This window comes from Dipodomys merriami, unplaced genomic scaffold, assembly GCF_024711535.1.
Source record: "Dipodomys merriami isolate MVZ:Mamm:240054 unplaced genomic scaffold, mDipMer1.0.p SCAF_120, whole genome shotgun sequence".
Classification (NCBI taxonomy): domain Eukaryota; kingdom Metazoa; phylum Chordata; class Mammalia; order Rodentia; family Heteromyidae; genus Dipodomys; species Dipodomys merriami.
The window spans coordinates 1,929,260-1,941,289 of NW_027202494.1; the positions used below are offsets into that span (position 1 = coordinate 1,929,260).

At 48.5% G+C, this 12,030-nt stretch overlaps 1 protein-coding gene across 2 annotated transcripts in view; it reads right to left on the reverse strand.

Annotated features, from left to right (window-relative positions):
- The window catches only part of LOC138823539 (cadherin-13), a 711,572-nt gene that overhangs the window by 72,808 nt on the left and 626,734 nt on the right, over positions 1-12,030 (reverse strand). For both annotated transcript variants that reach the window (XM_070016920.1, XM_070016918.1), the window contains exon 8: positions 5,185-5,325. In XM_070016920.1, coding sequence (XP_069873021.1) covers positions 5,185-5,325 — 141 coding nt within the window. The remainder of the gene's footprint in view (positions 1-5,184; positions 5,326-12,030) is intronic.

The following is a 12,030-nucleotide window of genomic DNA, read 5'->3' on the forward strand; positions in this document are numbered from 1 at the left end:
TAGGGCTGACCCTCTATCCTTAATCCTCTTAAATCTTTGTCTCCCAAGTAGCTGAGATTACAGGCATGAGTCACTATGCCTGCATTAACAACTGTCATTTTAAAGTGAAACCTGTAAATGAAATTGGCTGAGTAAATAAGGGATATTCTTGATGCCCATTTTAAAATGTGATAATTATCTGCAAACCTAATACTTTGAAATTAATGGGGAGTTCTAGCTGGGGTGTGGCTCAGGTAGTACAGCAAACTCCAGTATCAGCCCCTCCCCAAATTATTAAGGATGCCTATAACTGGCAAGTGATGTTAAGATACAAGTTATTCAATCAGTAGAATGTCAACTACTCTGTTCTGGGCAGAAATCAGAAGTCTTTTCTAAAAAAAAAAAACCCCAAAAACTTAGAACAAGGAACAGAAAACCATGTTGTTATACATAGACTAAGGTGCTTGGCAAATATCTGGTCTGGGGAGTTTAGCAAGATTCCCTAGGATTTTTCAAAATAATTTACTTAGGAAATTTAACACTAGCATTGAGTGGAATCCCTCAGTCCAAGCTGTTGGGGAAATGCAGACCAGACTCGAGAGGGGACCAGTATTTCCAGTTTAAATTTGCATGGAAGTCAGTGCCCCAGAACTGATTGCATGCATCGTAGCAGGTTTAAGCACAACCTTGGCTCATCATCCCAACCACCCTGTCCTGCAGAGGAAACGATCTCCTGGAATGAGTTCATAAATACTGAATTACCGAGTGTCTACTGGGATGCAAGAGAGAAGAGAGAGGAGGGCCTTGCTTCTCAGCAAGTTTACAGCCTGTGCAAATGAACCCAAAGGGAGCGAGCAAATGAGCTTACCTTGAGCTAAGAATGTACTTTAAAAATAACCCCTAAAATGTCTCCTTCCTTTAGCCCTGGCTCTGCTGTCACAAGCTGCCACATGCCTATTGCAGATGGCCTGAGATAGTCCTCTGTCTCATTTACAGAGAGGAGAGACCGACTGATGAGATGCAAGCAGAAATCACCGGGGCTTCTAGAAAGTTCTTTAAATAATATTGACTTAGGCTGCAGGTCCCCTTTAGACTTCCCATTCCCTGCCTCTTCTGTCTGCCACTGGACACCATGGCCAGTCCAGTGGAGTCTTTTTTGTACTGCGAGGCTGGGAAGTTGATGATGTCACAGTATGACATCAACGTGAGAGAACCATTCTTCTGTCTTTTCAAATACCATCAGTCTCCCTAGATACCACATCAATAAATGGATGCACTTATCTGAAGAGGAGGCATCATATCAAGTAGATTTTTTTAATAGAAATCTTTAACAGCCACAAATAATCTATGTGCTTCCTAAGAAATGTGTTTAGAAATGTGAGGATTTCCATAAGGCAATCTCTTTTAGGGCAGTTTTCTGGACACCACCATCTTCAAATGTTCGCTATTTCTATTCTATAAAAGATTTAACCTTGACCTTGACCTGTAAAAATGGTTTCACCGTCAAAATCACAGTAGCCGGCTCCCTCTCTCTCTCTCTCTCTCTGTGCCCAGTGTGTCCTTCCTCTTCCATGTCCGAGAAGCCGCTCATCTGTGCTGGGGCCCGGGGCTGAGCTTTCTGGTTCTCCCCAGTGGCTTTCTCGTGGTCTCTCTTGCTGTCTCCCCCAGCCCTCATCTCACAGAAGTGCACCCTGCAGGCCCTGCCCCCTCCTCTCCCCTAGGACTCAAGGTCTTGACAGACAGCCCTGAAGCAGACTCACAGATGCTGTTAAAGGAGAAGAGGAGTGCTGCAGTGTGGAGAGAGGAGAGCCTATTGGGAAAGACTGTCTGTCATTGAATGCAGAGGAAAGCCACGCTAAATTCCGCCTGCTCCAGTCTGAGGGGCAATCATCAAGAAAACAAACAACTGCTGGTGAGGAGGAGGGAAAAAGCCACCTCCTGTGCTGCTGGTAGGCATATAAATCAGCGCCACCACTATGGACCTCATTACAGCATTTTCTCTAATCACCCCCCCACCCCCATTTACTTTATGACCCAGCTATACTACTTTTTGGCATATATTCAAAGATGCAAAACTCAATAAATAAGAGAGATAACTGCACACCCATGTTTTTACAGTAGCATTCACAATGGCCAAGCTGTGGAATCAGTCAGTCTAGGTGCCTAGCCACCAATGAATGGATAAAGCAAATGTGGTCTATACCCACAATGGAGTATTGTTCAGTCATTAAGGAGAATGAAATTATGTTGTTTGCAGGAAAATGGATGGGAGTGGAGAACATCATGTTGAGTGAGATAAGCCAAGGTCACAAAGCTAAACATTAGATAGATGTCTTCACTTGTATGTGAAATGAAGACTTAAAATATTAATAAACAGTAGAATATGAGTGTAAAAGGGAGGCTGAAGTGATCAAGAGAAAGGAGAGGATCTATCTATCTACACCATCCCTTTCTATATGATATCTATCGATCTACCAAAATAGCATAATGAAACCTATCAAATACCATTGGAAAAAGGGTGTGAGGAGAAAGAGTATTAAGGGAATATATTAAAGGGGTAAACAAGTCCAGATTATACCAACTGCATCTATGGAATTATCATAATGAAACCTCTTTGTACTACTAATGCATGATTAATAAAGAGTAAGTTAAAAAAGAGAATTTCTGTCATTTCGGAAACATCACTGCTCAGATACAGGGACGGTGGCCAGGACCACCTTTGCCTCTGCTGCTTCTTTTTTATCCTGTGTCCTCACCATGCCCTCATCCCAACCCTCTAGAGGACAGCAGGTGACAAGACACCTGAGTGCCACCATCATCAGCCCATTCATGTTCGCAGGATCTGATAAGGTGGGTTCTCGCTCCCATTGGCCTTGCGATGAACACGTGAGCAAAGTGGGGTACTGGGGGTGTAGAGGGACAGCTGCACTACTGCCACAAGATGCTAGTCTGCAGGACGAGCTTCGCGCTGTCTCCAGGGCCCCCTCTTCCCCTCCCCCACCCCTTCCAGGGCACCTCTGCTATTGAAAATGGAGACATCCTTCTTCAACAACAAAGAACATCAGCCTTTCAGGAAGGCGCCAGAAAGTTTAGCTTAATATATCCAGCACTGTTCAAAGACTCCATTGGGGCCTCTAATCTCCAGGAGAGGGCCCCTCGCACCTGCCAGCGGGGGCTCTTCTCACTTTATTACTGCTATCGCTGGATGAGTTCAGACATCAGCTCTTCCCCTGGGGAACCCCCAGCTCATTGTCTAACATCCATTTGAAGAACAATTTTGTGTTTTTGCCAATACCCACAGGTGAGTATATTTTCTTTATGCTGCTCTCTGGCTCTCACTAACTTTAAGACTTCTGTTAAGTCCTTTTTCAAACTCAGTGACCACAGCGGCAGGAGCGGCCTCTCGGCCCGGTGTCGGCCATGTCCAAGCACGTGTTGTCCTTCTGGGGAGGGGGTGCAGAGCGACAGACGCACACGGTGTCCTGCAGCTCCAGACCATGGATGAAGTGGTCAGGAACGAGGTCTGCAGGCACAGGAAGTCCAACCGCTCACATCCGGGCGCCGAGAGGCTTCAGTCCAGCATCCCCAAGCAGTTCTCGGACCCTGAGTGCCTTTTTTCCATAAATCCTTCAAGCCCGGCTTGGCGATGCGACTGAGGGCCTGGGCTCTGGGCGCCCGGTCTGGGAAGGCTGGCTGGGCGGAGCGGCCGGTGGGCGGTCACAGGGAGGCTGTCGTGGGAGGACTGGAGGCCCGGCTGCAACCGGAACCGCGGCCACCTGGAGGCCGGGACCCGGAGAGGCCCCTGCGGAGGTGGCTGCGAGCCCGGGGCTCCGTGCTTCTCAGGACAGTGGGGGGGGGGGACACCTGACCGCGGGGAAGCCGGTGCTGGCTCCACGTGGCTCTGACAGGCAGGGAGAGGGCTCACTTCCGGTTTCTGAAGCCCTCTGGGGTGCCATGTGGCTCACTTCCGGTTCCTGTAGCTCTACTTCCGGTTTCTGCAGCTCTCTGGGGTGCCACGTGGCTCTGACACACAGGGAGGGGGCTCACTTCCGGTTTCTGCAGCTCTCTGGGGTGCCACGTGGCTCTGACATGCAGGGAGAGGGCTCACTTCCGGTTTCTGCAGCACACTGGGGCACCACGTGGCTCACTTCCGGTTTCTGCAGCTCACTGAGGCGTCATGCATGGCTATGACACGCAGGGAGTGGGCTCACTTCCGGTTTCTGCGGCGCACTGGGGCGCCAGGTGGCTCACTTCCGGTTTCTGCAGCTCTCTAGGGGCACCACGTGGCTCACTTCCGGTTTCTGCAGCTCACTCTGCCCGCCACCTCGGAGCTTCCTCCAGATTCTCAGCGCTTCAGTCGTGACAGCCTCTCCCTCGACTGTGGAGAACGCTTAATGAAGCCAGGCTCGCACAGGCAGACGTGGCTGTAGGGCCACGGTGGAGAGCGCTGCCTTGAGCACAGCCAGGGCTCGGCAAATGGCGGGAGCCTTCCTGCGTTTCCTGGGTTCTTCTCTAGGCCACACATTTGTGGTCTTGACCCGGATCCTCCAGAAGGATCCAGGCCCTCCATGTGTCCATCAGAAGAACGGTGTAGCCATTTGGGTCCCTCAGTGGGCACAGAGTCGCAACCCCTCCCCAAACATAGGTCCACAAGAAGAACTGGTAAGCGACACATGATCTGTAATCATAACTCACTGAAGCTGAGAATAAATAATGCCTCTTTCTAGACAAGCTAACTTGGTTGTTATTTATAAGTTCCTGGGCCGCCTTGCTACTGCCAAGAAAATCTGTTTTACTTCCTAGCTGCTGTTTAGTCTGGCCTCTCAATCTGTACATACTGGAGAAAAGAGTCATTGTTATGCCAAAATCACAATGGGACTCGAATAATGGGGCGCTAAATAACACCAATAAAACTCAGAAAATGGCACTTTGGCATTAAAAGTTGTTTTGTTATGGACTTTAACAAGATTCAGTGCTTTTGTTCTCAGTGCTCTTCTATTTTAACTACACATGTGCATGTGCAGGAGTGTGCACACACGCATACAGTCTGACGCAGAATTTCAGCAAAATACCATCCATCCTCTCTCCCACAAAGGAGAATTTTGATTTTACAGACAGGGAGCCAGCAGTGACTATAGTATGTGGAATTAATACCTCTTGGTGGCCCCGGCTGTGACCCCAGGGGTGGTCCCCTCGTGGATTTACCTCTTTCTTGGTGAATTTGGGCGAGTGGTCATTTTTGTCATCGATCACAATGGTGGCCGTGGCTGTGCCGGTCAACCCCACATCTAGTCCAGCCATATCCTGAGCTTCGATGATCAGTTCATACTTGGGATTTTCCAGAGTCTACAAAGTAAAGACACAAGAGAGACATGGCGTTTAGGTTTGGGACATTGCGTTGGAAAGGTTGTGTGCGTGTCGTGTGGCTCCACCCAGGGCAGGGTCTTTCATAGGTCATTGCACCTTTACCTCTCCCGTATCCATTTATTTTTGGAATCTCTCCAGCACGACAGTCACTGTGTGTAGATTGGAGATGGCTATGGGGATGGAATCTACTTAATGTCCTTGTTTGAAGGGATATTTGATACATTCTAGAAGGTTCCATTTCCCAATCTGGGTATATATTTAGGTTTGAAGTTCCACTGTCATTTCACAATGACCTTGTGAAGCTGCCTCTCCTTATATCCGAAGGTATTTGATGGCCATGTTTAATTATTTACGTCGGCTGGCCAAGCTGCTCCCACCCTAACATGAAGAGAAGTTTGGAGTCAGCACCGCATGGCCCTTGGGTTTAAGTTGCCTTCAGTAGGCCTGCCAGTCTCTTGGACACTCAGCATTTCACCCTTCTGTGGACAAGGCAGCACCCCACATCGCTTTGGGGATTTACCCACACACTCTGCCCAGGTGGTAGGGGCTGGGCTGCCTTCCTCAGGGGAAGCTCTGGAATGATCTCAGATCAGAAAAGCACACTGTCCCCGGGGCCTTGCACAGGCCAGTCTGAGCCCTGGCTTGTGAGTGGCAGTGGGAGGAAGGAACCCAAGGGCATGCATGGATGTGGGGGCTGGTGAGCCATGGCAGGCCGGGGGTGGGAAGCGCTCATGTAGTAGAGAGAAAGCAACAGTTCCTGGTGACTGGTGGGGCCGCTTCATCACGCAGGCCCACGCCAGCCTTGCCGGAGGACTTCTCTGCTAATTGAGACATTAATTTTCCTTATTTGCTTAAACCACTTTGGATTGGTTTCTTAATCACTCACACACAGAGTTGAGTTGGACTACCTTCAGTAACAAAAATAAAAGGCGTTTACAATCACATAAAGCAGCTCTGTCAGCACGACAGCTTCAAAACCCAGGGTTTCAACCAACCGACAATTAAGAAATCCCACAGGGAGAAAAGAACGGGAAAAAAGCAACGGGAAGCTCTGATTTCCTTCCAAAGTCACGAGTTGGTGTGGAAAAGTTAATAGCTTGGTGCTAGCTCCCCTAAACCCTTACAGGATGTTTGAAGGGTGATTGGCTGCTCACCTCCATGGGTCCTTATTTTAATGGGTTGTCCTTTGAGTAAAAGCTTCTGAGCCACTGACGTCAGGGGTGCGAGTTCTGCTTAGTGGTCCAGAAAGGCTATGAGTTCCTGTGACCATGGGAAGGGTGCTGTGTTCCTGAGACCACTGGCGCTGACATTTTGGGGTCAGCTCTAGCTGAGGTAGGACTAAAGCTCACCGTGTGCCCTCACCACTGAGCATAGGCATGGCTGGACACACGCCTGGTTCTGTGCTGCTGGGTGGGGCCTTGTCTCCACAGGCTTTGGAGATGCCAGCACTGGCAGGTGGTTGTGTGTGACTTCGTCTCAATGTGTGCAATTTCCACAGACACGCTATATTAGATGACACTTTGCCATCCCGACCACAATGGCACCAGAAAACCAGCTATTTTTACAACCCTTCCTGAGGGACTCTGGACATGCGAGTTACTGACTTGAACACACCAGGCCTAATTTCCTGTACACTGATATTACTTTTGTCATGAAATATGGCACATCTTTTTGAAAGTACACACATACGAGAAATTTAAAAAAAATGTAGATTTTTTTCCCCCTCTAATGTAGAAGAGCATAGTCAATAGTCATTGTCTTGTCATTTAGCAACAGACTTCCTGGACATTATTTTGAGGGTGTGTGAGTAGAATCTTAGGAATATTTTATAATTAATCATCTTAGGACTTTAGGTTATCAACTGTCTTTTCAAAATGGTGACAGATTGAAATAACACAGCAGGAAACACTAGGACACATGCACACACAAACATACCTGCACATGCACACATACACGCATGTACAAACATATTTGGGCTTTTTCATCTTTGTTTTTAAAAAATAATCTTTAAGTAATTGCCCAAAAGGTTTTAAAATTTAACATGTCAGCTTATGATTTTGGTGTTGGTTTGGTTTTGAACGGCAGCTCTCAAGGTGAACTTACTGGGCTGAAGGATACGAACCTTTGTTCCTATTTCAACATTGCTTCCTAGGATAGTGTTACCCTTGCTCACATGAGGGCATGTCAGAGCATGCCAGGCCTGGCCCATCCCTTTTGCCTAGGAAGCAAACCAGGGGACGAGTGTGAGCCTCTACTTCTGTCTAATGAGGAGACAAATTGCTCACGGCATTCATCTTCTCCAGCTTGCAGAAAGACTGCTATCTGCTGGGCCAGGCTTGACCTAGAGCAGGCCTGTGAAGCTCTGCTCTCCTCCAGGGGCTATACTGTAATGCACTAGGCCCCATCCCTCAAGGGGTGGTCTTCTAGTGGGGCTGACTCCACCTCTGACACAGGGATGGTCATTGGCTCAGGCCTGGCCAATCAGGGCCTTCCATTCCAAGGCCATGTGATGAACACATATACCAAGTCAGGGCATCTGGAGACTGAAGCCATGTGGCTTTGGGGATGCATAGGGATGAGCAGCTGCTTTCTGTTGAACTTGGAGGTGGGGACCTGGAACTGGACCTGGACCTGAACTGGAGTGGTCACCACCATTTGTGTCCATACAGAGAAAGTTGACCTGAGGATGAAGGTAACACTGACCCAGAGGTGGAGATAGACTTCTCGGAACACTACTGGAGCCCCTGACAATCACCTCTGAAGCCAATTTCCTCCCAGATCTTAGGAGCTCTCTGAGCAAATGTATTCCTCTTTTATTCTAGACATTTGATTCAGACATTCTGTAGAGAACGTCTGAGCAGTTTTGACTAATAATATTTCATCTAATGGTATGATCAATTATCTTGTTATTAGCAAGAAGGCCTAAGAGCTGTCTTAGCATACCACAGTATCACAATGGGATCTTCACGCCAGCCTTGCAATCATTTCATGAATACATTATTTTTTCTTGTAACATTTTCTCCTGCACAGAAATATATATATATTTTTTCTTTTGGATAGGGGCACAGAGAAAGTTACTATAACTTTTCATTTCATTGGTGTGTGCTTGCAATTAACCTGCAGTGGAGGCACACCTAGTTTGAATGTGTTGCGTGCTAGAATGGAGTGAGAAGGAAAGCAGGACTTCCTTCCCCAAGGAGATTCAAGTTCAAGGTTGAAGGCAGTCATGTTTACCGGTAACTACAGAAAAATCGTCCACACCAAGCCGTTCCCACAACACTGCCGAAGAAGGACACGTTGGGTAACGCTCCTGTAGCCTCACAAAGCTCATAAATAATTTTTAAAAATGAATCCGTCAATTCCCATCTCCTGAGGTAAATAAAACTTTATAGCTGTAATGGGAAGCGAATTGATTAATTGGGTAGAGAATCAATTAGATGATGAAGTGGACAAATGATAGGGCTTGGGATGAGCTGTTTCAAAACTCTCCATTTTCTAGCAAACTTAAGGCTTAAAAATGTTCTTTTTCCGAAGCAATATCCAGTAATGTAATAAAATAAAAATGATGTAGTCGTTTTTACAGTGGAAAGTAGGGGCCCTCCTCTGTCCTGGCCCCACTGCACCCCTCAGACTCCGAGAATACTGGCAGCCATGTGGTAACTCCTGTTCTCCCACACATGTGCGTACCATACCACATGTGAGACTCACACACACCACGTGCTACATGTGATGCACCACATATACCACATATACATACCACACCACACGTGATGCACCACATATACCACATATACACACCACACCACACGTGATTCACCACATATACCACATATACACACCACACCACACGTGAGATACCACACATACCACATATACATACCACATCATACGTGATGCACCACATATACCACATATACATACCACACCACACGTGATGCACCACATATACACACCACACCACACGTGAGATACCACACATACCACATATACATACCACACCACACGTGATGCACCACATATACACACACCACACGTGATGCACCACATATACCACATATACACACCACACCACACGTGAGACACCACACACATGCTACATGTGAGACACCACACACATACCACATACACACACCAAACCACATGTGAGATACCACATATACCACATATATATACAAACCACATGTGAGATACCACACATACCACACCACACATTGGTCGCCACACACACACTACATGTGAGACACCACACACACCACATATACATACCATACCACACGTGAGACACCACACATGAGACAATAAATATACTACATGAGACACCACACACACAAACACACACAAACACATGGGGCACCACACATACCACACACACCACACCATGCACACACCACACATACTACACATCACACACCATACACACATACCACACATACATGTACAGATGCACATAAACATCATACATACCACACACCTGCTCAGACATACCACATCACACACACAGCTGGCATGCACACACGCTTACTCCCCAGGAGGACACCATCCGCACAGCTGTACTGTCTGTCTTACCCATCGCATCTCCTCATGGTAACGGCTGAACAACGGCCCCTTGTTTGGCTCCACCGTCATGTGTTCGGCCAGCTGCTCTCAGATGCTGTGTGGATGCTTCCATGCTTTCACCATGAAGAGCAGCTCACCAGACAACCAATAATAAACCGCCTTGTACGAAGCGCAGAAGCTGCCACCCGGGTCTGGCTCCCCTCTCCCCGCCACCAGTGCTCCACTCTGGGGAGCCTTTACTAAGATGCCCCCTCTCCCGGCCCAGACACTCTCATGTTTCCTCGGTGGTGGCTGCCTGGCCTGCCCGGCCCCACTGGCCAACCGCTGTAGGCGGGGCTTCCACCCAAAGCTCCCCCCCCCCCAGGGAGGCACCCAGGATGCCAGCCCAGGGGCTGTGTGTCCATGTGTCCCCTTCACCAGGGATGCCTGACTCACAGTCCAGGGAGGACGGTGAGAGTCGGGGAATGAAATGCAGAATTGAGAGCCACAGGGAGGACTTAGGGCAGCTGCCCTCCCCTCCCTTCCCGTCCCTGGGAGGCCCAGAGGCCCAGGACCTGGGCTTTCTGAATATGCCAGACAGAAAAGCCACCCGTCCAGTGCCCTCTGTGCCAATGGAGGAGGCACTGCGCCTCTGTGGGACGAGAACTCCGTCATCCAGCTGCCCTGCCACTCGGCCAGGGGACCGAGCAAGGAGGCGGATGTCCAAACCTTCGCCAGCTCAGGCTGTACCCTCTGTACGCCTCATCCACTCCTCACGTCTGTTTGGTTCGAGGCATGGAAGGCTGATGGGTGTAATCAGCTCCATGCTCAAAGACTTTCTAGGCCGGGCTGGGTGAAGCAAAAGGCACCAGCCTGCCAGCGAGATGTGACTTCAGCTCTGGGGCAGGCATTGCTGGCCCCTCCCGCTATGACTCCCACAGTTCTTTAGGCACTGACATAGACAGATTCAGTTGTGGTTGCTAGCAACGAAAGACACCAGTGGTGAAGACAAAGCCATCCGGCAAATCTTATTGGAGTCCTCAGGTTCAAACCCCCAGACTTCCTCACAGCAAGACGGGTTGCTGACCAATGGACTCCAAGAAGGGAATACATAATACATGCAAGGTTCCTACCCCTGCCGCCCGACAGCCTGAACCCGATTTCTGCCAAAGGAAGAAGCCTGGATCTCGGCATGGCATGTGGAGCAGAGACCCTCGGTCATCTGGTTTGGCAGTGTGCTACGAGAAGAATCTAAGCCATCGTACTGGTTCAAGGGCCATTTACTACAGTACGTAACTTACCTCCATGAACACGGAAGGCTTGTGTTCTGCCTTGCTCTATCGCTGTCTCCCTATGGGAAGGGTAGAATCTTTGAGGGAGGGAATCCAGCTTCTGGCCCCAACATTGAGCTCAGACTTAGCACACAAGGTGGGTGATTTACTGTTCACTTGGGATAATGACGATATATTACTATTTCCTTGGACTAAATTGTATCTTAAAGGCCTCAGCATTCTGGTGGTATTTCCACACCAAAACCATTTGTTCTCAGGGTTAGGCTTCAACTTTGAAGAGCGCTAGCTGAGAGGGAGAGGATTTTTTTTATTTTGTCCAAGAAATGTGCTGTGCCTGACTGGGAAAAGCTGAACTGGCTCCTCTGGTGTTATTGGAAGTGATCTGATCTGGAAGACATGTCTAAGGGAGTCAAGCTGCTCTCCCAGCTTGAGTTCCGTGGTCACACGTGTCTACTGCATTTGTGGTTCGCTGTTATCCTGGGTGTGTCAGAGCTACTCATCAATGTATTCCCCACAAACAGAGTCAGAAGGCTCCGGTGAGTCTCTGAGACACAGGCCGGCTTCACTGGTCACACTGATTTGAAAACTAAACATTTCATCTTGAAGGAAAAAAAAGAATCAATCAGTGCCATTAAATATAGCACACAATCAATCTCTGGACCCTTGATGTTTTACGCAGCGACGAGGACTTCCATACAAGCCTGTGTTTAACGGAACATTTATCACGAATAACAAGCACAGTGGGGTCTGTGGTGGGAATTCAACTAGCAAATGTGACGTGGAAGAGGGCTTTGCTATTAGCGGGGCTCATCCTTCTGCCTCAGTGTGAACGGCTCTGGCTTCCCACCGCTCCCAT